Genomic DNA, 25736 nt, shown 5'->3' on the forward strand with positions numbered 1-25736 from the left:
GTTCACCCAGTTCATGCCCACTGCCTCCCCGTGCCCCCCAGTGCCCCTCATGTCCCTCCCCGTTCATTCCCTACCCCCCAGTGCCCCCTCAGTGCCCCCCAGTGCCCCTCATGTCCCTCCCCGTTCATTCTCTACCCCTCAGTGCCCCCTCAGTGCCCCCCCAGTGCCCCCTCAGTGCCCCCCAGTGCCCCTCATGTCCCTCCCTGTTCATTCTCTACCCCTCAGTGCCCCCTCAGTGCCCCCACAGTGCCCCCTCAGTGCCCCCCAGTGCCCCCCATGCCCCCCACCCCCCCCAGTTTCTGCCCAGCTCCGGGGGCAGGAGGCCTGCAGGTTGGCACCAACTTCCCCCAATAGAAGGCACCCAAAGCAGGCGGGGGGGGGCACATGGCATTTTATTGGCACAGCAAGAGCTGGGGGGGAGTGACCAGGCACAGCTCAGCATGGCAGGGACTGGGCACAGCTCAGGGCAGCAGTGGCTGGCACAGCTCAGCATGGCAGGGACTGGGCACAGCTCAGGGCAGCAGTGACTGGCACAGCTCAGGGCAGCAGTGACTGGCACAGCTCAGCCCAGCAGAGGCTGGGCACAGCTCAGGGCAGCAGTGACTGGCACAGCTCAGCCCTGCAGAGACTGGGCACAGCTCAGGGCAGCAGAGACTGGGCACAGCTCAGGGCAGCAGTGGCTGGCACAACTCAGCCCAGCATAGGCTGGGCACAGCTCAGGGCAGCAGAGACTGGCACAACTCAGCCCATCAGAGGCTGGGCACAGCTCAGGGCAGCAGAGACTGGCACAACTCAGCCCTGCAGAGACTGGCATAACTTGGCACAGCAGCGACAAGGCACAACTTGGCACAGCAGTGACCCACACCCTGGGCAACATCCACTGGACTCCCGTGGCGGGGAGGGGCAGCTGTGCCCCCCCTCCAAGCACCCAGTGCCCCCCTCAGGTGCCCTCCACTTCGGAGCTCTCTGGGGATGGGTCCTTGGCAGCAGCACAGAGGTGGAAGAGCCCTGGGAGGAGAGAGGAGGCTGTGGGCAGAGGGAGCTCGGGGGGGGCATCCCTGCTGCCCCCCAGCTCAGGAGCGTCCCTGGCACACGGCCTGGCACAGGTTAGCCCTGCAGAGACCAGGCACAGTTCAGTGCAGCAGTGACTGGCACAGCTCAGCCCAACAGTGACTGGCACAGCTCAGTCCTGCAGAGACTGGGCACAGCTCAGCCCAGCAGTGACTGGCACAGCTCAGTCCTGCAGAGACTGGGCACAGCTCAGCCCAGCAGTGACTGGCACAGCTCAGTCCTGCCTACACTGGGCACAGCTCAGCCCAACAGTGACTGGCACAGCTCAGTCCTGCAGAGACTGGGCACAGCTCAGCCCAGCAGTGACTGGCACAGCTCAGTCCTGCAGAGACTGGGCACAGCTCAGCCCAGCAGTGACTGGCACAGCTCAGTCCTGCCTACACTGGGCACAGCTCAGCCCAGCAGTGACTGGCACAGCTCAGCCCTGCCTACACTGGGCACAGCTCAGCCCAACAGTGACTGGCACAGCTCAGTCCTGCAGAGACTGGGCACAGCTCAGCTCAGCAGTGACTGGCATAGCTCAGCCCAGCAGTGACTGGCACAGCAGAGACTGGGCACAGCTCAGTGCAACAGTAACTGGGTGCAGTGGGACTGGGCACAACTTGGTGCAGCAGCGACTGGCACAGTTCAGCCCTGCAGAGACCTGGCACAACTCAGCACAGCAGTGCCCAGCCCTGGTGGGTGCCAATACCTGCAGAGGTGGTGAGGATGACAGAGACCCAGCCCAGGATGTAGGACCAGGAGAAGCGCCAGGCAGGCTGGGCAGGCCCCAGGAGGCTCAGGGTGCCAGCTGTGTACACTGCCAGCCCCATCAGTGCCAGCAGACCTGTGGGCAGAGACCAGGCACAGCTCAGGGCAGTGGTGGCTGGCATAGCAGAGACTGGGCACAGCTCAGGGCAGTGGTAAGTGGGCACAGTTCAATGAGACTGGGCACAGCTCAGGGCAGTGGTAAGTGGGCACAGCAGAGACTGGGCACAGCTCAGGGCAGTGGTAAGTGGGCACAGTTCAATGAGACTGGGCACAGCTCAGTGCAGTGGTGATTGGCATAGCAGAGACTGGGCACAGCTCTGGGCAGTGGTAAGTGGGCACAGTTTAATGAGACTGGGCACAGCTCAGGGCAGTGGTAAGTGGGCACAGTTTAATGAGACTGGGCACAGCTCAGGGCAGTGGTGACTGGCATAGCAGAGACTGGGCACAGCTCAGTGCAGTGGTGATTGGCACAGCATAGACTGGGCACAGCTCAGTGCAGTGGTGACTGGCATAGCAGAGACTGGGCACAGCTCAGTGCAGTGGAGGTTGGCACAGCAGAGACTGGACAGAGCAGAGTGCAGCAGTCACCCCCCCTTGGCACACTCCCCGATGCCCGTGTGCCCCAACCCATCCTCCCTGCCCCCAGCCTGTCCCCACATACCAGCCAGCAGCAGGGTGGCACCAGCCATGCGGGCACGCAGCCGCCGGGCACCGCCGAGCAGGATGGAGATGCCCAGGGCGAGGCCGGCGACGGCGGCGAGCAGCGACAGCAGCAGCAGCACTCGAGTGGCCTCCCAGAGCGCTGCGGGGCACAGCGGCAGCCGCTGGGGGCACTGGGGGGGCACAGGGCACCCCCGCGACACTGCACCCCAAGTGCTGCCCACAGGGACCCCCCCAGTTCAGCCAGCAGGGACCCCCCAGTTTAACCAGTAAGGACCCCCCAGCTCAACCATCAGGGACCCCCCAGTTTAACCCATCAGGACCCCCCAGTTCAGCCAGCAGGGAGCCCCCAGTTTAACCCATCAGGACCCCCCAGTTTAACCCATCAGGACCCCCCAGCTCAACCAGCAGGGAGCCCCCAGTTTAACCCATCAGGACCCCCCAGTTTAGCCAGTAGGGACCCCCCAGTTTAACCAGTAAGGACCCCCCAGTTCAGCCAGCAGGGAGCCCCCAGTTTAACCCATCAGGACCCCCCAGTTCAGCCAGTAGGGACCCCCCAGTTTAACCCATCAGGACCCCCCAGATCAACCAGCAAGGACCCCCCCCCCCAGTTTAACCAGTACAGACCAGACACAGTTCAGGATTAGCAGGGGTCCCCTCCCCCTTCAACCCCAGCTCAGTCAGCAGGAACCCCCCCAGTTTAACCAGTCAGGACCCCCCCAGTTTAACCAGCAGGGACCCCCCCCCAGTTTAACCAGTCAGGACCCCCCCAGTTTAACCAGCAGGGACCCCCCCCAGTTTAACCAGTCAGGACCCCCCCAGTTTAACCAGCAGGGACCCCCCCAGTTTAACCAGTCAGGACCCCCCAGTTTAACCAGCAGGGACCCCCCCCAGTTTAACCAGTCAGGACCCCCCCAGTTTAACCAGCAGGGACCCCCCCCAGTTTAACCAGTCAGGACCCTCCCAGTTTAACCAGCAGGGACCCCCCCAGTTTAACCAGCAGGGACCCCTCCCAGTTTAACCAGCAAAGACACCCCTCCAGTTTAACCAGTCAGGACCCCCCAGTTTAACCAGCAGGGACCCCCAGTTTAACCAGCAAGGACCCCCCCCAGTTTAACCAGTCAGGACCCCCCAGTTTAACCAGCAGGGACCCCCCCAGTTTAACCAGCAGGGACCCCCCCAGTTTAACCAGTCAGGACCCCCCCCAGTTTAACCAGCAGGGACCCCCCCAGTTTAACCAGTCAGGACACCCAGTTTAACCAGCAGGGACCCCCCCAGTTTAACCAGCAGGGACCCCCCCCAGTTTAACCAGTCAGGACCCCCCCAGTTTAACCAGCAGGGAGCCTCTGCCCACCCCAGTTCAAGCAGCCCAAACCGGACCCAGCTCAGCACAGCAGAGACTGGTCCCAGCTGGTGGCACCTGGCGCGTACCTGGGGTGCCAGGGTGGGGGTGGCACTGCCCCCCTAGGCACACGTGCCACAGCCCGAGGCTGGCAGTGCCCCCCGGTGCCCGGCGCTGGACCCAGGAGCGGGTGGCAGTGGCGGCCAGCAGCAGTGCCAGGCCTGTGGCCCCGCACAGCAGCCCCCCGCTGGGTGGCATCTCCTGCGGGAGGGGGACATGGGCACACCGTGGGGGCACCAGGGAGACCCAGGGTGGCATGGCCAGGGGACACTCTTGGGGACATCGCTGGGGAGAGGAAGGACCTGAGGGTGGCACCTGCAGGGGACACTCATGGGGACATCGCCGGGGACAGGGAGGACCTGGGGGTGGCACCTGCAGGGGACACTCATGGGGACATCTCTGGGGACAGGGAGGAAGGACCTGGGGGTGGCACCTGCGGGGGACACTCATGGGGACATCGCTGGGGACAGGGAGGACCTGGGGGTGGCACCTGCAGGGGACACTCATGGGGACATCGCCGGGGGACAGGGAGGACCTGGGGGTGGCACCTGCAGGGGACACTCATGGGGACATCTCTGGGGACAGGGAGGAAGGACCTGGGGGTGGCACCTGCAGGGGACACTCATGGGGACATCGCTGGGGACAGGGAGGACCTGGGGGTGGCACCTGCAGGGGACAGCCATGGGGACATCGCCGGGGACAGGGAGGGCTCAGGGGTGGCACCTGCAGGGGACAGCCATGGGGACATCGCCGGGGACAGGGAGGACCTGGGGGTGGCACCTGCAGGGGACACTCATGGGGACATCGCTGGGGACAGGGAGGAAGGACCTGGGGGTGGCACCTGCAGGGGACACTCATGGGGACATCGCCGGGGACAGGGAGGACCTGGGGGTGGCATCTGCAGGGGACACTCATGGGGACATCGCCGGGGACAGGGAGGACCTGGGGGTGGCACCTGCGGGGGACACTCATGGGGACATCGCCGGGGACAGGGAGGACCAGGGGGTGGCACCTGCAGGGGACACTCATGGGGACATCGCCGGGGACAGGGAGGGCTCAGGGGTGGCACCTGCAGGGGACACTCATGGGGACATCGCTGGGGACAGGGAGGACCTGAGGGTGGCACCTGCAGGGGACACTCATGGGGACATCGCCGGGGGGAGGAAGGACCTGGGGGTGGCACCTGCAGGGGACACTCATGGGGACATCTCCGGGGGACAGGGAGGACCTGGGGGTGGCATCTGCAGGGGACACTCATGGGGACATCGCCGGGGACAGGGAGGACCTGGGGGTGGCATCTGCAGGGGACACTCATGGGGACATCTCCGGGGGAAGGGAGGACCTGGGGGTGGCACCTGCAGGGGACACTCATGGGGACATCTCCGGGGACAGGGAGGACCTGGGGGTGGCACCTGCAGGGGACACTCATGGGGACATCGCCGGGGACAGGGAGGAAGGACCTGGGGGTGGCACCTGCAGGGGACACTCATGGGGACATCGCCGGGGACAGGGAGGACCTGGGGGTGGCACCTGCAGGGGACACTCATGGGGACATCTCCGGGGGGAGGAAGGACCTGGGGGTGGCACCTGCGGGGGACACTCATGGGGACATCGCCGGGGGGAGGAAGGACCTGGGGGTGGCACCTGCAGGGGACACTCATGGGGACATAGCTGGGGACAGGGAGGACCTGGGGGTGGCACCTGCAGGGGACACTCATGGGGACATCTCCAGGGACAGGGAGGACCTGGGGGTGGCACCTGCAGGGGACACTCATGGGGACATAGCTGGGGACAGGGAGGACCTGGGGGTGGCACCTGCAGGGGACACCCATGGGGACATCGCCGGGGACAGGGAGGACCTGGGGGTGGCACCTGCAGGGGACACTCATGGGGACATCTCCAGGGACAGGGAGGACCTGGGGGTGGCACCTGCAGGGGACACCCATGGGGACATCGCCGGGGACAGGGAGGACCTGGGGGTGGCACCTGCGGGGGACACTCATGGGGACATCTCCGGGGGCGGTGGGTGGAAGCCAGGGTGGCATCTCGGCAGGGACATGGCTGTGCCCTGCGGTGGCAACCCCTGGGGACTTGGGGGGAGCCTGCAGGGGACACCTCGGGGGACACTGGGGACAGTCCTCACCCCCCCGGGGCACTCACCCACCTTCAGCGCGCGCCAGCCGGGTGCCCCATGCCCCTCTGCCCCTCTGTCCCCGTGTCCCCCCCAGCCCCCCCGGGGATGCCACCGTGACGGGCACGTGGCAGTGCCATTGTGGGAGACACAAAGGCGAGGAAGGCTCTGGGCGCTGCCACCCCCCCCCTGCTGACGCGACAAAAGCTCGGCCCCGAGGTGGCACTGCTGGGGGGGGGCACACGGCGAGGCCAGGTCCCAGCCTGGGTCCTCTGCGGCCGGCGGATGGCACCGGTCCGGGGTGGGGACGTGGGGGACACTTTGGGGGGGGGGGGGAGGGACAGGAGGGGACAGAGACACTGAGGAGAGGACACGAAGGACATGGAGGACAGGGGGGCACACTGGGGGCACCAAGATGGGGGCACTGAGTGCAAGGGGGGCACACTGTGGGCACCACAATAGGGGTGCTGAGGGCAAGGGGGGCACACTGGGGGCAGCAAGATGGGGGCACTGAGGACAAGGGGGGGACACTGGGGGCACCAAGATGGGGGCACTAAGGACAGGAGGACACACGGGGGGCACCAAGGTGGGGGCGCTGAGGGCAAGGGGGGCACACTGGGGGCACCAGGATAGGGGCGCTGAGGGCAAGGGGGGCACACTGGGGGCACTATGATAGGGGCACTGAGGACAAGGGGGGCACACTGGGGGCACCATGATAGGGGTGCTGAGGACAAGGGGGCACACTGGGGGCACCATGATAGGGGCACTGAGGACAAGGGGGGCACACAGGGGGCACCAAGATGGGGGTGCTGAGGGCAAGAGGGGCACACTGGGGGCACCAAGATGGGGGCACTGAAGACAAGGGGGGCACACTGGGGGCACAGGGATGGGGGCACTAAGGACAGGAGGACACACGGGGGGCACCAAGGTGGGGGCACTGAGGACAAGGGGGGGCACACGGGGGGCACCATGATAGGGGTGCTGAGGGCAAGGGGGGCACACTGGGGGCACCATGATAGGGGTGCTGAGGGCAAGGGGGGGACACTGGGGGCACCATGATAGGGGTGCTGAGGACAAGGGGGGCACACGGGGGGCACCATGATAGGGGCGCTGAGGGCAAGGGGGGCACCATGATAGGGGCACTGAGGGCAAGGAGGGCACACTGGGGGCACCATGATAGGGGCACTGAGGACAAGGGGGGCACACGGGGGGCACCATGATAGGGGTGCTGAGGGCAAGGGGGGCACACGGGGGGCACACAGGGGGCACAGGGATGGGGGCGCTGGGGGTGAGGTTCCTGGAGCCGCTCAGAACGATGCAGCCAGGTCAGGACTGGCACTGCCCCTGCGGGAGCTGGCACACGGCACGGGCACGGCAGAGCAGCCCCAGCAGGGCAGGGCCGAAGGCAGCAGAGCGCAAGGAGCACCGAGAGCTACGGAGGGCTGCACCGGGGGGGGGATGGGACCCCGGAACCGGGACTGTAGCGGCTCAGCAGCCCAGGGGCTCCCCTCGCCAGCCCCGCCGGGGCCCGGGACCCTGCCACGCAGGACAGGCTGCGGCGGGACAGGAACCGGCAGAGCGGAGTCACAGTGTCACAGTGTCACAGTGTCACAGCGTCAGTGTCACAGTGTCACAGCGTCACAGCGTCACAGTGTCACAGTGTCACAGCATCACAGCATCACAGTGTCACAGCGTCACAGTGTCACAGCGTCACAGTGTCACAGTGTCAGTGTCACAGCGTCACAGTGTCACAGTATCACAGTATCACCAAGGCTGGAAGAGACCTCACAGATCATCAAGTCCAACCCTTTAGCACAGAGCTCAAGGCCAGACCATGGCACCAAGTGCCACGTCCAGTCCTGCCTTGAACAGCTCCAGGGACGGCGACTCCACCACCTCCCCGGGCAGCCCATTCCAGTGTCCAGTGACTCTCTCAGGGAAGAACTTTCTCCTCACCTCCAGCCTAAATCTCCCCTGGCACAGCCTGAGGCTGTGTCCTCTTGTTCTGGTGCTGGCCACCTGAGAGAAGAGAGCAACCTCCTCCTGGCCACAACCTCCCCTCAGGTAGTTGCAGACAGCAATGAGGTCTGCCCTGAGCCTCCTCTTCTCCAGGCTAACCAATCCCAGCTCCCTCAGCCTCTCCTCGTAGGGCTGTGCTCAAGGCCTCTCCCCAGCCTCGTTGCCCTTCTCTGGACACGCTCAAGCATCTCAATGTCCCTCCTAAACTGGGGGGCCCAGAACTGAACACAGCACTCAAGGTGAGGTCTAACCAGTGCAGAGTACAGGGGCAGAATGACCTCCCTGCTCCTGCTGGCCACACCATTCCTGATGCAGGCCAGGATGCCACTGGCTCTCTTGGCCACCTGGGCACACTGCTGGCTCATGTTCAGGCGGGTATCAATCAGCACCCCCAGATCCCTCTCTGTCTGGCTGCTCTCAGCCACTCCGACCCCAGCCTGTATCTCTCCATGGGGTTGCTGTGGCCAAAGTGCAGCACCCTGCACTTGGAGCTATTGAAGCCATCCCCTTGGACTCTGCCCATCTGTGCAGGTGGTCAAGGTCCTGCTGCAGAGCCCTTCTGCCCTCCAACCCAGCCACATCTGCCCCCAGCTTGGTGTCATCTGCACACTTGCTGCTGACTGACTCCATGCCCTCATCCAGGTCATCTGTGAAGATGTTAAAGAGGATGGGGCCCAGCACTGAGTCGGCGTAGCCCATGCCGAGGGAGGTGAGCGGCGAGCACGAAACCCCGCACGGACCCCGCACGGACCCGGACGGACCCACACAGACCTCGCACGGAACCCACACGGACCCGGACGGAGCCTGCATGGACTCTGCATGGACTCCGCATGGACCCCGCATGGAGCCGCATGGACCCCGCACGGAGCCGCACGGACCCGGACGGACCCCGGACGGACCCCGCACGGACTCTGCATGGACTCCGCATGGACCCCGCATGGAGCCGCATGGACCCCGCACGGAGCCGCACGGTCCCGGACGGACCCCGCACGGACTCTGCATGGACTCCGCATGGACCCCGCACAGAGCCGCATGGACCCCGCGTGGACCCCGCACGGAGCCACACGGACCCCGCGTGGACCCCGCACGGTCCCGGACGGACCCACACAGACCCCGCCCCGACCCCGCCGCAGCGCCCTCCCTCTCCGCCCCGCCACTTCCGCCTCCCCTGCCACTCCGTCCAATCAGAGCGCGTTCCCCCCGTGACGTACAGCCGGTGGGGGGGCGGGACCAACAACACGGAAGTGGCGGCGCCCGCATGCACGGTTGCTGGGGCGACGGCGCGTGCCCTGGACACGCCCCCTCGGCGGACACGCCCCCTCGGCGGACACGCCCCCCTCGGCGGACACGCCCCCTGCCTCCAGCGAGGGCTCCCCCGGGTCCTACCGCCCGCCCCTCCGGGACCCCTCACGGCCGTCCGAGCGCCGCCGCGGCGGGACGGGAATGACCCTGCCCCCGGCCCGCAGCCACCGGCGGCGGCGGGACCGGCTCCCGGCTCCCGGCCTTGCCACCTGCCACGTCGGTAGTCTCCGCCCCGCGCCTCCGCGCCCCGCCCCTCGCCCTCGGTCTCTCCGCTCCAAGATGGCTGCGGCGGCGGCGGCCGGGAGGGGCTGAGGCGCTCTGGCCGCCCGCAGGTACCGGAGGGGGTCCGCGTGGAGAGGGTGGGAACCGTCCCCGCAGCTCTGCCCCACCCGGGGGGGCCTGACCTTTCCCTCCTGCCCGCAGCGCCCCGCCATGCGGCCCGACCCCCTCACCGCCCCCAGCCGCCCCCGGTGATCCGGGCTCCCGGTGCTCCGGGCCGGGCCCCGCCATGCTGCGGCGGCTGCTGGAGCGGCCCTGCACGCTGGCCCTGCTCGTCGGCTGCCAGTTCGCCTTCGTCGCTTACTTCTCCTTGGGCGGCTTCCGGAACCTCACCTCCCTCTTCGGCCGCGCCACCGGCCCCGTTTTCGACTACTCCCGGACCCACGACGTCTACACCAACCTCAGCCGGCTGCTGCCCCGCCAGCCCGTCCGCCCCGACCCCGCGCAGCCGCTGCCCTTCTGCCCCGAGCGTTCGCCCTTCCTCGGTGAGTACGGAGCCGCCCGCCCGCCGGGGCACCGGTTACACCGGAGCCTGCCCGCGGGGCAGCAGCGCAGACGCCCGGGAGCGGAGGGGGTCGGGGCAGGGAAGTGAAGCTGGCGGGGAGGAACCGACCCCTCCGGGCAGAACCGGCCGCGCCGGCGGCGAGACCCGACCCACTCAGTGCTAGCACCGGGCCCCGCAGCTCCCAACCCCTGGGGGGGGTCTCCTGCGGTTCAGGGTCCGGGGGAGGGGGGGAGCGGCCCCGGGGATCCGCACCGCCTCCCTTGCCAGCCTCCCGTCCCTCTCCCCGCGCAGTGGGGCCGCTGACGGTGACCTTCAGCCGGGTGCCCACGCTGGAGCAGATCCAAGCCAAGAACCCGGCGGTGCAGGAGGGCGGCCGGTACCGACCTGCCCACTGCGAGTCCCGCTCCCGCACCGCCGTCATCATCCCGCACCGTAACCGGGAGACCCACCTGGGCCACCTCCTCTACTACCTGCACCCCTTCCTGCAGCGCCAGCAGCTCCACTACGGCATCTATGTCATCCACCAGGTGAGGCCCCGCGGGGGTGGGCACCGTCCGGGGAGGGGGGGTGGGGGTGGTGCCAACGCGGTGCCAGCTCCCACCCCCGGGTCTCACCGCAGGCTGGCAACTCCACCTTCAACCGTGCCAAGCTGCTGAACGTGGGGGTGAAGGAGGCCCTGAAGGACGAGGAGTGGGACTGCCTCTTCCTCCACGACGTGGACCTGATCCCGGAGAACGACCACAACCTCTACACCTGCGACCCCTGGAACCCCAAACACGTCTCGGTCGCCATGAACAAGTTTGGCTACAGGTGGGCTGAGGGCGGCAGGGGAGAGCGGTGGGGGGGCAAGGTGGCAGCGAAGGGCACCCAGCCCTGGCTGAGCTTCTGTCCCCTCCCCGCAGCCTGCCCTACCCGCAGTACTTTGGGGGGGTCTCTGCCCTCACCCCTGACCAGTACATGAAGATCAATGGATTCCCCAACGAGTACTGGGGCTGGGGCGGTGAGGACGACGACATTGCCACCAGGTAGGGCACCGTGGGCACCTCCTGCTCTCGTCATGTGTCCCGTGGTGGGTGTGGCACCAGCTGCTTGCCCATCCCCGGTGGACAGTGGCCGCTGCCCCAGGGGCAGACCAGGTGGGCGCCCCCCTTGCTCTGGCAGCCATCCCAGGGGCAGACCAGGTGGGCACCCCCCTTGCTCTGGCAGCCATCCCAGGGGCAGACCAGGTGGGCGCTCCCCTTGCCCTGGCAGCCATCCCAGGGGCAGACCAGGTGGGCACCCCCGTTGCCCTGGCAGCCATCCCAGGGGCAGACCAGGTGGGCGCCCCCCTTGCTCTGGCAGCCGCCCCAGGGGCAGACCAGGTGGGCGCCCCCCTTGCTCTGGCAGCAGCCCCAGGGGCAGACCAGGTGGGCACCCCCCTTGCCCTGGCAGCCATCCCTGGGGCAGACCAGGTGGGCACCCCACTTGCTCTGGCAGTCATCCCAGCTGCCCCAGGGGCAGACCAGGTGGGCGCCCCCCTTGCTCTGGCAGCCATCCCAGGGGCAGACCAGGTGGGCACCCCCCTTGCCCTGGCAGCCATCCCAGCTGCCCCAGGGGCAGACCAGGTGGGCGCCCCCCTTGCTCTGGCAGCCATCCCAGGGGCAGACCAGGTGGGCACCCCCCTTGCCCTGGCAGCCATCCCAGGGGCAGACCAGGTGGGCGCTCCCCTTGCCCTGGCAGCCATCCCAGGGGCAGACCAGGTGGGCACCCCCCTTGCCCTGGCAGCCGGGGGTGACGCCTGGCCCGGCCTGCCCTAGGGTGCGCCTGGCTGGCATGAAGATCGCCCGGCCGCCGGTCTCCATCGGGCACTACAAGATGGTGAAGCACAAGAGCGACAAAGGCAACGAGGAGAACCCACACAGGTCGGGGCAGGGGGGTGCCAGGGTGGGGGGCACGGAGGGTGGGCGAAGAGCCTGGCAGCGACCCTGCCCCAACCTGGTGCCCCTGCCAGGTTCGACCTCCTGATCCGGACGCAGCGCATGTGGACGCAGGACGGGATGAACTCCCTCACCTACCTGCTGCTGGCCAAGCAGCTGCACCCACTCTACACCAACATCACCGTGGACATTGGCACCGACCCCCGCGCCGCCCGCCGGGCACCGCTGCCAGGCCACGAGGGGCAGCGCGACCGCAGCAGCCTCTTCCGCGAGGAGATGCTGCGCAAGCTGCCCCGCGACGCCGCGGGCTGGGGGCACATGGGGCTGGCCCTGTTCCCCCGTGTGCCCACGGCTGCCCTGCCACGGCCCCCGGCAGGGAACAGCACCCAGAGTGGCACCGACTCCCTGCCAGCTCCAGGGATCACCCAGCGCAGCCCCGAGGCAGCCAGGGAGGCCGACGCCCAGCCGGGGAGCAGCACCAGTGTGGCTGTAGCACAGGAGGCAACCGTGCCCACCCACGGGGACAACCAGACTCTACCACGAGGTGCCCAGTAGCTACTTGGCACTGCAGCCCTGGCACAGACTGCTCCCTGTGGCCTGGTGCTGGCAGGGGACCCGCAGCAGGGCTGTGGCTGTGCTGGAGAGACTCGAGGGGGAAGGGGCAGCGAGCCCAGGAAGCTGCTGGCCATGAGGCCAGTGCCTGGCACTGGGGCATCCAGGAAAGGGGCACAGGGAGAGCCTGATGCCATCTGCCCTCGAGCGGCAGGTGCCTGAGGGCGGCAAGGGGCAGCGCTGCCAGCCTGTGGTTATTTATTCTATTTATGAGCTGCTCCTTGGACCTTTCTAAGGGTTTTTCAATTAAAAAAAAACAACAACTTTATCCTGGTGCCACAGAGCTGCTGGTGCCAGGAGCTGCTGGTGCCAGGGGCGGGCAGCAGGGCTCAGCACAGCCCCCCCAGCAGCTGCCCCACGGCTGCCTTGGCACTGGCGATGCAGTCGTTGACGGAGACGCCGGCGTAGGAGGCCCCGATGAGGCTGAGGGGCAGCTGCTGCTCTGCCAGGAACTGCCTGATGCGCTCTGTGGGCACGGGGATGGGCTGTGGGCACCTCTGTGGAGGTCACAGGCACCTCTGTGGGCACCACAGGCTTCCCCCCCCCCCTCCCCCAAGCCTTGGCTCCTTCTTACCTGTGCGCCGCCAGTGGCCCAAAGTGTACTGGGGGATGCAGGCCTGGGGAGGGAGCAGCTGGTGAGCACCCTGGCACCACCCTGGCACCCTCCAGCTGTGTGGTGCCATCACCCACCTGCTGTACCCTGACGATGGAGTGGGTTGGGGCTGGCTCCAGGCCCAGCTGCTCCCTCACGGCTGCCTGTGCCCGCTGCAGGAGCAGTGCTGGTGCCACCGATGCTGGGTCACCGAAGCTCTGCTGGAACCAGGCTCCTCCCAGCATCACCTAAACAGCAGCACTGGCATCGGGAGCCCCTGCCCTCTGCCACACCATCCCTGTGCCCCCCCTGCCCAGCACTCACCGTGAGCCGCACCGAGCTGGCAGCGGTGCCATTGTGCTGGGGGAAGGCCACCGAGTCGTAGACGATGCCCAGGAGCGAGGCGTCCTCTGAGGAGGGCACCAAGTGCCCAAAGCCCTGGGCAGGAGCAGGGTGGGGTCACCTGTGGATGCCAGGCATGCCCTTGGCTGCTGGGGGATGCTGGTGGGTGCTGCTCTCACCGTGACTGGCAGTGTGACCCCCTGGTACTGCAGGTTCACCACGGCCACTGGCACGGCCGGGATGCGCCGCAGCTCCTGTGCCAGCTGCTCGGCCTCGGGCGGGAGCACCTCAGCCAGGGCTGGCAGGAGAGGGCACATCAGGGGGTGGGTACAATGGCAGCCCCCATGCCCCTTCCCCACCCTAGGGGAACCCATGGGGCCAGGGACCCCAACCCTACCTGCAGCTGGGAGGGCACTGACCACGTGGTCAGCTGTGATGGTGCCATCGGGCAGGGCGAGCTGGGGGAAGGAGAGCAATGGTGGTGGTGGCACTGGGAAGGAGAGCCTGGCATCCTGGGGGCACTGGGAAGGAGACTTAAGGGGACTAAGGCACTCTGGGCAGGGGGCACCAGGAAGGGGGCTTGGCTGCCCAGGGGGCACTGAGAAGGGGCCCCAGACATCCTGAGGGGGGCACTGGGACCCTGGCATCCTGAGGGGATCACTGGGAAGGGCATCCTGGCATCCCGTGGAGGGTACTGGGAAGGAGACTTAAAGGGACTAAGGCACCCTACGTTTGGGGCACCAGGAAGGGGACTTGGCTGCCCAGGGGGCACTAAACACCCTGAGGGGAGCACTGGGAAAGGGACCCTGGCATCCCGAGGTGGGCACTGGGAAGGTGAGGCAGCCTGGCAGCCGTTACCTGCCAGCGGCCGTCACGGTGCCGCTGCAGGCGGCGCAGGGGCGCTTGGCACCGGAGCTCCACGCCGCTCTGCCGCAGGAAGGTGCCCAGCGCCTGTGCCAGGCTCTCCATGCCCCCTCGCAGCGACCACTGGCTCCAGCGCTCGCTCCGTGCCCGCCGGCTCAGCTCGGACTCGGCCCCGCGCTGCTCCCCTGCGGGCGACAGCTTCACTGTGCCCTCCTGCAGTGCCAGCGGCACCGCCGCGCCCCCGCTCCCCGCCGCGCCCCTTCCCCGTCCGCCCCCGCTCACCGGAGCCCAGCGCCAGCCCCAGCAGCACCGAGCGCCGCCGCCGCTCGGCCTGGAAGAGGGCAGGGAAGCAGCAGCGGACGCTGAGCGCTCGGCAGTCGCCGGCGAACACTCCCCGGCACAGGCTGTCCACGGCGATGTCTGCCACCTGCGGGCACACGGCAGGGTGAGGCCAGCGACGGGGGGCGTGGAAAGTGCCCTGGGGTGCAGCCTGGCAGGGCTGGGGAGGTTTTGCTGTCCCTCTTGCCCTGCCCAGGCCACGGGGTCAGGTCTGGGCTCCTCAGATCAAGAGAAGCAGGGAAGTGCTGGCAAGAGTCCAGCGGAGGCGATGAGGATGATGAAGGGCTTGGGGCAGCTGTGTGAGGAGGGAAGGCTGAGCCCCTGCAGAGGAGCAGCCCCAGAAGGGCATCTGAGCAATGTCTGCAGCTAGCTGAAGGGTCAGGAGGCAGGAGGGTGGTGCCAGGCTCTATGCAGAGATGCCCACCAACACGACAAGGCACAAAGGGCACAACCTGGACCCCCCCCACCCCCGGAGGTTCAACCTCAAGGTGAGGAGAAACTTCTGCGCCGTGAGGGTGCTGGAGCCTGGAGCAGGCTGCCCGGAGAGGCTCTGAAGGAGACTTCCACTACCCCCCCAGGCTGTGTTCTCTCGTGTGGGCTGCCCTGGGTGCCCCTGCTCTGGCATTCCACGGTCCCCACCCTCCCCTGCCAAGCCCCGATAAGCCCCCGGGGCTATCAGCCCGGGCAGGCTCCCACCTCCCTGCCAAAGCGGCGCTGAGCGAAGCTGTGGACGCTCTCATCCGGCTCCGTCCCGGCTGGCGCCAGCAGGTCCTGCAGCCCACTCCAGATCAGTGCCCGTGAGAAGGGTGGCACAGGCTGCAGCAGGCCCCTGGGGACACCAAGGGCTCAAGGGGAGGGTTACCCATGGGTGGCAAAGGGGTGCTGCTGCTGGGCCTGGCACCTGGCCTGGCACCTACCCTAGACCCGAGGGCAGCTTGTGCAGGGCTCCGCCGGTGTAGAGGAAGCGGTTCCTAGAGGCCAGGTGGTCCCCGGGGACAGGCAGGATGTCACCCTCCAGGCCAAGCTGGGAGACCTGTGGGGACATGGGCAGGACTGGCACGGCCAAGAGAGCAGAACCTGCTCCAGGACAGCGCCCTGGCACCCATGCAGGGACCCCCCACACCTCCACCACTCATCCAGAGACACCCTGGGCACCCAGCCCAGGACCCCCCCCAGGCCCCCTAGGACCTGTGTGCACTCTGACCTCCAGGGACGCCAACAACCACCCCAGGATGAGCCTCCGGACCCGCAGCCATTGATCCCCTCCCCGGACTCCAGTACCCTGGACCGACCCAAGAAGGCTCCAGACCACGGCACCCACCCAGACCACGGCACCCACCGAGCCCCCCTTACCTAGGCAGAATGCCCAAGAAACATCCCAAACCGAGCCCCAGAGCCCCCCGATGCCGACGCCAGCCCCTTCCCCCCCACTTACCATGTGCAGAGTGTCGGCGCCCACAGCCCCCCCGGGTCGGATGCCCCTGGGCCCGTGCTCGAACACGGTGCCCTCGGCAGTGCGGGTGCTCTGCAGCCACCCCCCGAGCCGGGCGCTGGCTTCCAGCAGCAGCACCTAGAGACAGCGGCGGATCAACGCGGGGACACCGGGAAACACCGGAGGACTCCGCGGCCGGGGATCTCGGGGTACAGCCCGGCCCCGGTGCTCACCTTGGGCGGGTTGGGGCTGCGAGCCAGGTAGTAGCAAGCGGCCAAGCCGCTAATGCCGCCCCCGACGACGGCCACGGTCGGCGGCATGAGGGACCGGGGCTGGAGCAGGACAGCGAGGAGCGGGGCAGTGCCAGGCGCCGGGGCACGGGCACCGCCGGGATGCTCCTCGACTCGGTCGGGTCGCGCCCGGGACCCCACGGGACGCTCGCTCCGGCTCCGGCTCCGGCTCCGGCTCCTGCCCCCCCCGGAGCTCCGCAGGCCACGCCCTCTCCCCGCCGGTAATAAGGAAAAGGGGCGGGGCTAAGGGTGGGGCAAACCAATGTTGTGGCGCTGCTGCGTGATGGACGGGCGGGCGGAACCGCCCACTACGGCGGCTGGGCAGGGCCAGGCCGACCACGTTCATCACCGCAAGAGAGCGAAGCCCGGCCCCTCACTAACCCCGCCCATAACCACCTGGCCACGCCCCTCCAGATGTGGGCCACGCCCCCAGCTCACGCTCAGTTACTTTTGCCCCACCCCCATCTGCGATGCAGGGGGAGGGGAAGGGCGGGGCTAAAAAGCGAGTAGAGCCAATAGCGTTGCTCTATCCCTTGATGGACAGGGAACTGCGAACTCGCTACGGTGGCCGGGCAGGGCCGGGCCGGCCACGCTCGTCGCCACTCGGAAGCGAAGTCCCGCCCCTACCACCATGAGCCACGCCTCCAGTGCTCAGCAGCCAATCAGGATCTCACCTCCACATCAAAACACGCCCCCGGCGCTAGCCCCACCCCGGCGTTGCCCCGCCCCCGGCGTTGCCCCGCCCCCGGCTCAGGCTCTCCTTTCGCACCTCCAAACTTCGCCGGTTTGGGTTTTTCGTGAGCTTAGCCACGAACGCCCCACGTGGGCGGCAGGCCCCGCTCATGCCCTCCGCCAGCGCCCCGCGGTCGGGCTTCAGGGAGGAGGCACCGCTGCAGTGGGCGTGCCCAAGGGTGGGGCTCCCTTTCCCGCCACCAAACTTCACCTTTCCGGGTTTTTTAGTAAATTTATTGACAAAAGTCCCACCCAGGCGACAGCCACACCCCGCTCCCCAGCCCCCTCTGCCCTCACCCCGCGCTAGGGGGTTCGGGGAGGGGGCACCCCCGCCAGTTGCAGTGGGGGGTCCGGGAGAGGGGCTCATGGCCGGCGGCCGGGGGGCTCCTCCAGCTCGTAGAAGAGGACGTAGCCCTCGCTGGACGGCACCTGGTTCTCGCTGATGGGCGAGACGCTGCGGGCAGCACCCTCAGCCCCACAACCCAGCCAAGCCAAGCCAGGGTGGGGGGGATGCCGGAGCCTCGTGAGGCACCGGGCACACGGAGGGGTGGGGGGGACACCTACCGGGAGTCGTTGTAGACGCGCCAGCCGGCGGGGTCGCGGCAGAAGGCGGTGTAGTGGCCGTAGTGGACGCTGCCCGAGTGGTTGCAGAGAGCGTAGAGGCTGTAGACAGGGCTGCCTGCGGGGGCGGGCAGGGCTCAGCGCTGTCCCCCGCCGTGGCCCGCCCTGTCCCGGCCCTCCCGTGTCTGGCCCCCCCCCACCGCCGCGGCTCACCCGCCTTCTCGCTGGCGAACTCCCGCAGGTTCAGCTGTTGCAGGGGGAAGTCCACGAAGACGGAGCATTTCTTGATGGAGTAGCGGGTGGTGGAGAACCGGTTCAGGTCTGGGCAGGGGTCAAGGGAAAGGCGGCTCCGAGAGGCTGGTGGGACAGCGCCGCCGCCCCCCCTCCCCCCGCTAGCACTGGCACCTCCAGGGGTCTCCAGCCTCCCCACCCCTCGGGTCCCCAAAGGATACGGAGCACCAGGATGCGGGGGAAGCGCTGGATCGTCAGCTTCTTCGTGCTCCGCGTCCGCTGCCGGCACTTGTCACAGACCTACCGGTGGTGGCAGCACGGTACCGGTGAGAGGGCGACTGCACCGGCAGGGCGGGGTGCACCGGGGGTGTGGCCGAGGCACCAGCCCCAGCCTCTTACCGGGGCATTCTCTGAGTCCAGCTCCTCCTCCTTGGTGAAAAGGCTGAAGCAGTCGTGCAGCGAGACCTTCCCACCAGCAAAGCTCTTCTGCAGGAGGACAGAGGTCAGGCAGAGGATGGGGGGCGGTGGCTGGGGGTCGGTGGGGGGGACTGTCGGGGGCTCCAACCTGTACCTACCTTTGGGATGGGCAGGGAGAGATCACAGAAGACCTCGAAGGTGGTAGAGCGGTAGCCGCATGCCTGGCACTTGAGGCAGCTCTTCAGCTGCCCCACGAAGAGGTCTGGGGCAGGGAAGGGAGGTAGGGTGAGGCCAGCTGGCAAAGGGCACCCTGAGGGGCTTTGGGGGTCGGGGGTGGGGGGACCCAAGCCCTGCTGGCAGCCCTCACCCACGATTTTGCTGTCCTCCCTCTCCAGGTATCGCTTCCACATCTGGTTGGCGCGTTCGTCATCGCTGCGGGCAGGGGCAGGGGGTCAGGCTGTGGGTGTGTGTGGTGGGTGTGTGAGGTGTGAGGGGTGTGTGTGTGTGTCCCTCCAGGGTACCCTCATGCCCTCACAGAGTCATAGAATCAAGCAGGTTGGCAGACAGCTCCAAGCTCATCCACTCCAATCTCTCCCCAGCCCTATCCAATCGACCAGACCATGGCACTAAGTGCCCTACCCAGGCTTGGCTTCAACACCTCCAGGGATGGGCACTCCACCACCTCCCTGGGCAGCCCATTCCAATGCCAAGCACCCTCTCTGGCAAGGACTCCCTCCTAACAGCCAGCCTGAACCTGCCCTGGCAGAGCTTGAGGTTGTGTCCCCTTGTTCTGCTGTTGGTTGCCTGGCAGCAGAGCCCAACCCCACCTGGCCACAATCTCCCTTTAGGCAGCTGCAGACAGCAATCAGCTCTGCCCTGAGCCTCCTCTGTGCCAGGCTGCACACACACACACACACACCCCAGCTCCCTCACCCTCTCCTCACAGGGCTGTGCTCCAGGCCCGTCCCCAGCCTTGGTGCCCTTCTCAGGACACCTTCCAGCCCCTCCACATCTCACCTCAGCGTCTCGGGGTCCTCCAGCGCAGGGCTCCGGCGAGTGTCCGACAGGATGCTGGGGGTGCGGCGCCCCTTGCGGTTGATCTCCACATGCAGTCGGTCCATGAAGAACTTGAGGAACTCTTGGGCGTCCTGCTGGCTGCAGAGGGCAGGGGCGGTTGGATCCAGTTGTGCTCCCAGCCCCCACCGCGGGGTGCCTCTAGGGCAGGGGGGTGGCGTGGGGGGGCAAAGCCTCACCTGTAGCCGGTGAAGGAGGGGACATACTTCTGGAACACAGCCTTGAAGCGCCCGGGGTTGACTGCCTCGGAGGAGTCAGGGTGCCAGAGAGCGGCGATGACGTCGGCGAAGGCTGCCGGGGACAGGGGACGTGGCAGGTGTCAGCAGCAGCAGGCAGTTATGTAAGGGCTGGGGGGCAGGGTCAGCGGTGGCGGGGGGAAGCCATCCCACCTTCGGTGAGCTCCTGGGGGGCGCGGGGGCCGGGGGGCTGCTCCTGCTGGAAGTCGCGGCGCAAGCAGTAGTCCCGCAGCGGCTTGGTGCTGCTCAGGCACTGCAGCACAGCGTTCATGAAGCACTGCCGGGAGAGCCGCGGGGACACCGTCACAGCCCTGGGGGCAGGCTGCCACACCCCTGGGGGGACACTGTCACACCCCTAGGGCAACGCTGCCACACCCCTGGGGGGACGCTGCCACACCCCTGGGGGGACACTGTCACACCCCTGGGGGGACGCCATCCCCTGCCCGCGGTCTGCTGCGCCGCAGGCACCCCCCGAGGGGCTGGGGGCTCCCTTAGGGAAGTTACAGCTACTGAAACCCCAATGGATCCCTTGGACACCCCCGGGTGAGAGGAATGGGAGGGCTCAGGGGACATGGAGTGCAGGGACAGGAGGGTTTGGAGGACATGTGGATAGAAGTGTGCAGATACAGAACAGTTTGGAGGACATAGAGGCAGGATGCAGGGACAGGAGGATGCAGGGGTCAGGAAGGTGCAGGGGCAGGAGGGTGCAGGGGCAGGAGGGTGCAGGGGCAGGAGGGTGCAGGGGCAGGAGAGTGCAGGGGCAGGAGGGTGCAGGGGCAAGAGGATGCAGGGGCAAGAGGATGCAGGGGCAAGAGGATGCAGGGGCAGGAGGGTGCAGGGGCAGGAGGGTGCAGGGGCAGGAGGATGCAGGGGCAGGAGGGTGCAGGGGCAGGAGGGTGCAGGGGCAGCAGGATGCAGGGACAGGAGGGTGCAGGGGACATGGAGTGCAGGGACAGAAGGGTTTGGAGGACATGTGGATAGAAGTGTGCAGATACAGGACAGTTTGGAGGACACAGGGGCAGGATGCAGGATGCAGGGACAGGAGGATGCAGGGGACAGGAGGATGCAGGGGACAGGAGGATGCAGGGGACAGGAGGATGCAGGGACAGGAGGATGCAGGGGACAGGAGGGTGCAGGGACAGGAGGATGCAAGGGACAGGAGGGTGCAGGGGACATGGAGTGCAGGGACAGAAGGGCTTGGAGGACATGTGGATAGAAGTGTGCAGATACAGAACAGTTTGGAGGACATAGGGGCAGGATGCAGGGACAGGAGGATGCAGGGGACATGGAGTGCAGGGACAGGAGGGTTTGGAGGACATGTGGATAGAAGTGTGCAGATACAGAACAGTTTGGAGGACATAGGGGCAGGATGCAGGGACAGGAGGATGCAGGGGACAGGAGGATGCAGGGACATGGAGTGCAGGGACAGAAGGGCTTGGAGGACATGTGGATAGAAGTGTGCAGATACAGAACAGTTTGGAGGACATAGGGACAGGATGCAGGGACAGGAGGATGCAGGGGACAGGAGGATGCAGGGGACAGGAGGATGGAGGAACAGGAGAGCTTGGGGGCCACAGGAATGCAGCGACAGGAGGGCTCAGAGGCCACAGTGACCAGGGGGACACACAGGGACAGGCGGCCGCAGGCACTCACCGTATTGCCCAGGTTCCTGAGGCCGACGTGGCCCGAGCCCAGCAGCAAGCTGTGGTGTGTCTGTGGGGACACAGAGTGACAAGCGCTGACCCCCGCCCGCAGGCAGCAAATCAAACCCCCTGCAGCCGCCCCCTAGGCTCTCCCCACGGACGGACCAAGGGGCAGCGGCACGCCGCGGAGGGGCCGTGCGTGGGGCTTCACCTGGCCGCTGACGAGCAGCAGCCCCATGACTGCTGTGTGCACCACCGACTCGGAGATGTCGGCGGCGGCGCCGCGGCCCTGCAGCTCCCGCCGGGTGAGCAGCGAGCGGTGCAGCCTGCGCGGCAGCTCCACCAGCGTGGCACCCTGCAGCCCCGGCATGGGTACCGGCGCCGTGCTCCCGGCGGCAGCGCTGCCAGATCCCCCTCTGCCTCCCTAAGCCGCAGCTCATTAGCTGATCCGATTTCCCCCTGGCTATTCTGGGCCTTCCTTGCTGCAGGCTCATCTCCGGCGTGGGGGGGGGGATTAATTAGCAGGAGGTGCCACCGTGGGGGGACCGTTTGGCACCCAAAGGGCAAGGCACAGAGACGAAGGCAGCCCTCTGCCCCGAGGTGCAGGAGGGAGGCACGGGGAGCTGGGCACCTCAGCAGGACTGGGGGTAGCCCCGTGCCAGTGGTAGGGATGGCATCATGGGGGAGCCAAGCCCTGTTCCTGTCCCCCCATGGGCACAGGGATTTCAGAGCACCTAATCCTGACACGTGGCCCAGGGCGAGCGGAGGACAGGTCCCAGCTGCCCGGCAGGGACAAGGCGGATGCGGGCACGGAAGTGGGCACGGAAGCGGGCACGGAAGCAACAGCCCCAGCACCCCCGGAGCCGAGGGGACTCGACCCTTTTACAGCTGGATCCCCTCCACGAGGAACAGAGTAGGGAGAGGTGAGACTGGCACCACCACCTGTCCCCAGCAGCACCACCGGCCCTGATGGGGGCAAAGCTGCCACCCTGTGACTGGGGCACTGCCGCGGGCCAGGGCACATCCCACCGGGAGGACAAATCCCAGAGGCTCTTACAGCTGCCGCTTTCTCCTCGGTCCTGCCGGGTGCCAGGGCTCTGCCCAGAGCGGGACTGCCGGGCGCAGGGATGTAAGGGAGGTCGGGGGCAGTGCAAGTCCTGGGGCAGCCCTCGGGCCGGACGGAGAGCAGCGGAGCCGCAGGCTTCCCGTCCAGCCCCGGCGAGACGCTGACCCTCCGCAGCGAGGAGCTCCTCCGCAGCGCCAGGGAGCCGGCGCTCAGCTGGTGCCCGCAGTCCCTCAGCACCAGCCGGCTCAGCACCGCCGCCACGTCCTCGGTACGGCCCCCGCCGCCGCCGCCGCCGCCGCCGCCGCCCTGGCTCAGGTCCCCGATGCTGATGGATTTGGAGCGGGCCAAGTTGCTCCGCCGGCGCTCGGCCTCCCGCCCCGCCAGCGAGGCACCGGCGGGCAGAGAGAAGGAGGCGCTGCCCGGCACGATGCCCGCCTGCGGTGAGCCGGGCACCCGCACCCCGTGGTCTGCCTTGAGGGGCCCCCGGCGGCAGGCCGAGCTGCGCAAAGCCTCGCCCCGTTTGGAAGCCCGACCCCGGTCCAGCTCCAGTTTCTTGCTGCGATCGTCCACAGGCCCGGGCCGGGGCGGCAGGAGGCGAAGTTTGGGTGCCGGGGAGAGGCCGTTGGCGGTGGAGGCCAGAGCGGCGGCATGGCGCTCCTGGCTCAGGGCACGGTGCCCGCTGAGCAGCTTGGTGGTGGCCTTAGGCTGGGAGGTGACGACGGCGTGGTCCCGGGCCCGGCCGACACGGTGCTCCGAGGCTTGGGGCATCGTGGGGACGGCCGAGAGGGGAGCCCTGTGGGGGAGAGGGACGGGGCTGATGCCGCTGCCAGCCGGTTGGCGTGCTGGGGTCACCGGGGCACGCACCCACCTCTCTTCGCCGTGCCGCCTCCCGCCAGCACCGTTCACAGCCCCCCGCGGCGAGCGGCCGGTCGCAGAGTCCCGTCGGCGGGGGCCCTGCGGCACAAGCAGATATGCTCCGGGACACCGGACGGGACCGGGGGGACGCCGCAGCCCTCCCCCTCGCCCAGCTGCTGGGCTGTGCGGCGCTGCCAGGCCGGTGAGGGAGTCACGGAGGTGCTTAGCACCATCCGGTGCAGGCTGCTCCGCCGCGGTACTGTTCACGGCGGGCGGCAGCCATCTCCCGGCTCCCGCTCCGGGGGGAGGGGGGCGGCGGCGGCACCGGGCTGGGGGGAGGGTGCAGGCCCCGGGCAGCAGGTGCCGTCGCTCAGTGCTGGTGTCCCCGGAGCGCGGTCGGAACGCCGCAGGGGCCGGTTCTGGCTCCGGCGGGCAGCGCCGGAGGGGGCAGGGCGCCGCTCCCGCTGCGGGGCCGATGGCCGCGGTGCGGCCGCGGAGGCTGCAGCCGGAACGAACGGCTCGGCGCGGCAGGCCGCAGCCCCGGCAAAAGCCTTCACCTCCCCCCCCCCCCCCGCCCAAACTCTCCCGGCCGCGCTCCGGGGGCCCTGTCCTGCCGGTCCCTGTCCCCGTCCCCCACCTCCCCCCCGTCACCGTGAGCACCGATCCCCCGGGGCCTATCCCCCTAGCCGGTAGCGGGGAGCCCCGTGGAAGGGGACACACACTCCGCTACCCCGCAGAACCCCTCCCGTCTCCCGCCGCCACCCCCGCGGGGCCGCCGCCGCCTGCCGGTACCTGCCGCGGGCCGCCATGGCAACGACTCCCGCACCGCCCGCCGCCATCTTTGCTCCTCCCTGCCGCCGAGCCCCGCCCCCGCCGGCTTCCCGGCGAGCACTGCGCATGCGCAGGACCCGCCCCTGCCCGCACCGCGTCGCCATGGCAACCGCGCGGCGTCCGCCTCCCGCTCCCCGCCGCTCTTAAAGGGGCCGCTCGCCGCACGCCGCCTTCTTAAAGCCACAGCGCCCGCCGCCGAGGTGCTCCTGCGGTCAGACCCCAACCCGCCCCGCCGCGACCACCCGCACCCCCGAGCAGCAGGCAGGGGCAAGGCCCGGGCAGGACAGTTTATTGGGGAGCAGCAGCAGCAAAGCGACAGGAAGGGAGGGGGGGGGGGGGACAGGGGACACACGAGGGGACGACACCTCCCGGGGAGGAGGAATGGGGCGGGGGGGGGCAGCGCCCCCAAACGCATCCTCCCCCGCCTCGGTTTCGCCCTCTCCCGCGGCTCACTTCTCCTTGTGCTGGACGATGCCTTTGGCGACGAGGTCGGGGATCTCCACGGCCAGCCAGGGGCCCAGCTGTGGGGACAGGGAGTGAGCAGCCCCACGGGGACAACCCCCATGGGGACACCCTCTCGGCGTCACAGTCCGTGGGCGGTGTGGTGTCGTTCGCCCCACCGGTGTCACCCCCAACTCACCCCCAGCGCCATCAGATGGGCCAAGCCGAATTTGGGGACGTTCCTGGCCCACAAGGGCTTGAAGTGGTCGCTGAGGCAGATCTTGCCCCCCCTGCGGGGACAGGGGAGCCGTCAGCCTGCCGGGCGCCCCCAGGACCCCCTCAGCAACCTCCCTCTCAGGGGCAGGGGCAGCTGCAGGCGCCTCGAGAACCCTCCCCAGACCTTCCTCCCCACCTGTACATTTTGGCTGTCTTCCCGTCCAGCTCGGGGATGGCGATCTCGGGGGCGGTGGCCGGGTACGTTACCGGGATCTGGGGGAGGGGACACACACGGTGGGGGTCAGCAGCCCCAGGATTCCTCCCCCCTCCCACGGCCCCAGGAGCCCCCCGGTCCTGCCCCGGTCACCTCGAACTCGATGGCAAATTCATACTTGAGCAACTCGTGGACGTACCAGCACCTCCCGAACCACCTGCAACACACCGGCGGGACCGGCCCCGGCCCAGCTCAGCCCCGGGACACGTCCCGCGGGGCTTCCCCACGCGAAGCGGTCCCGGATCAGGGGGAGGCTGCGTTCCGGTGCCCTCCCGGCCCTGCTCACCCACCGAGTGCCCTCCGCGTTGGACTCCAGGCGAAACCAGTCGTTGTCGGCGCGTTTGTTGTTCTCCACGTACTGCGGGGGGGGAACGGGAGCGAGTGAGCCCGGGAACCCAGGCGGCCGCCGAAGGAGCGGGGCTTCCCGCCTCGGTGAGGCCGGCCCAGGCGAACCTGGATGAGGGCTCGATACTCCTCCTTCAGCCGCCCTGCCCAGCCCTCCCGGTCCCGCGGCCCCGCCGCCGTCCGCAGCAGCGGCAGCTCCGCCACCGCCCGCCGCGTCGCCTCGTCCGCCATGGCCCCGCCGCCGGAAGCGGCGCCATCTTGGCTCGGGGCGGAAGTGACGCTAGTGCCCTGTGTCGCCACTTTGCTTA

The 25736-nt window shown here is 68.2% G+C and overlaps 5 protein-coding genes across 6 annotated transcripts; 1 reads left to right on the forward strand and 4 right to left on the reverse strand.

The window, feature by feature from the left end:
* Positions 1-376: 376 nt before the first annotated feature.
* LOC135192709 (lens fiber membrane intrinsic protein-like) lies at positions 377-4144 on the reverse strand. The gene is made up of 4 exons (XM_064176023.1): positions 3913-4144; positions 2483-2623; positions 1763-1897; positions 377-1008 (listed from the first exon to the last, which is right to left on the reverse strand). Exons 1-4 carry the CDS (start codon positions 4139-4141, stop codon positions 941-943), a joined length of 573 nt encoding a protein of 190 aa, XP_064032093.1. The 5' UTR covers positions 4142-4144; the 3' UTR covers positions 377-940.
* A 5253-nt stretch (positions 4145-9397) lies between these two features.
* On the forward strand, positions 9398-12915 carry B4GALT3 (beta-1,4-galactosyltransferase 3). The gene is made up of 7 exons (XM_064175795.1): positions 9398-9667; positions 9759-10099; positions 10411-10646; positions 10739-10929; positions 11022-11144; positions 11916-12020; positions 12110-12915. Exons 2-7 carry the CDS (start codon positions 9844-9846, stop codon positions 12588-12590), a joined length of 1392 nt encoding a protein of 463 aa, XP_064031865.1. The 5' UTR covers positions 9398-9667; positions 9759-9843; the 3' UTR covers positions 12591-12915.
* On the reverse strand, positions 12839-16685 carry PPOX (protoporphyrinogen oxidase). Of its 2 annotated transcripts, none has more exons than XM_064175794.1 (12): positions 16450-16685; positions 16220-16354; positions 15702-15817; positions 15481-15613; positions 14728-14872; positions 14440-14630; positions 13979-14039; positions 13761-13879; positions 13564-13677; positions 13338-13487; positions 13222-13264; positions 12839-13113 (listed from the first exon to the last, which is right to left on the reverse strand). In XM_064175794.1, exons 1-12 carry the CDS (start codon positions 16534-16536, stop codon positions 12977-12979), a joined length of 1431 nt encoding a protein of 476 aa, XP_064031864.1. In that variant the 5' UTR covers positions 16537-16685; the 3' UTR covers positions 12839-12976. The 2 variants fall into 2 exon arrangements, with proteins under 2 accessions (XP_064031864.1, XP_064031863.1); XM_064175793.1 differs by having other exon boundaries at positions 13979-14102.
* Positions 16686-17450: 765 nt separating this feature from the next.
* On the reverse strand, positions 17451-24267 carry USP21 (ubiquitin specific peptidase 21). Its single transcript, XM_064175802.1, has 14 exons — positions 24114-24267; positions 23335-23420; positions 22458-23259; positions 21411-21470; positions 19911-20034; positions 19701-19812; positions 19465-19602; positions 18815-18879; positions 18606-18709; positions 18430-18516; positions 18252-18330; positions 18013-18120; positions 17803-17917; positions 17451-17692 (listed from the first exon to the last, which is right to left on the reverse strand). The coding sequence occupies exons 3-14, from the start codon at positions 23232-23234 to the stop codon at positions 17602-17604; spliced, it is 1860 nt and encodes a 619-aa protein (XP_064031872.1). The 5' UTR covers positions 23235-23259; positions 23335-23420; positions 24114-24267; the 3' UTR covers positions 17451-17601.
* Positions 24268-24427: 160 nt separating this feature from the next.
* On the reverse strand, positions 24428-25684 carry UFC1 (ubiquitin-fold modifier conjugating enzyme 1). The gene is made up of 6 exons (XM_064175803.1): positions 25537-25684; positions 25374-25441; positions 25177-25240; positions 25006-25082; positions 24793-24883; positions 24428-24673 (listed from the first exon to the last, which is right to left on the reverse strand). The coding sequence occupies exons 1-6, from the start codon at positions 25657-25659 to the stop codon at positions 24602-24604; spliced, it is 495 nt and encodes a 164-aa protein (XP_064031873.1). The 5' UTR covers positions 25660-25684; the 3' UTR covers positions 24428-24601.
* Positions 25685-25736: the final 52 nt, after the last annotated feature.

This window comes from Pogoniulus pusillus, chromosome 43, assembly GCF_015220805.1.
Source record: "Pogoniulus pusillus isolate bPogPus1 chromosome 43, bPogPus1.pri, whole genome shotgun sequence".
In the NCBI taxonomy this organism is placed as follows: Eukaryota; Metazoa; Chordata; class Aves; order Piciformes; family Lybiidae; genus Pogoniulus; species Pogoniulus pusillus.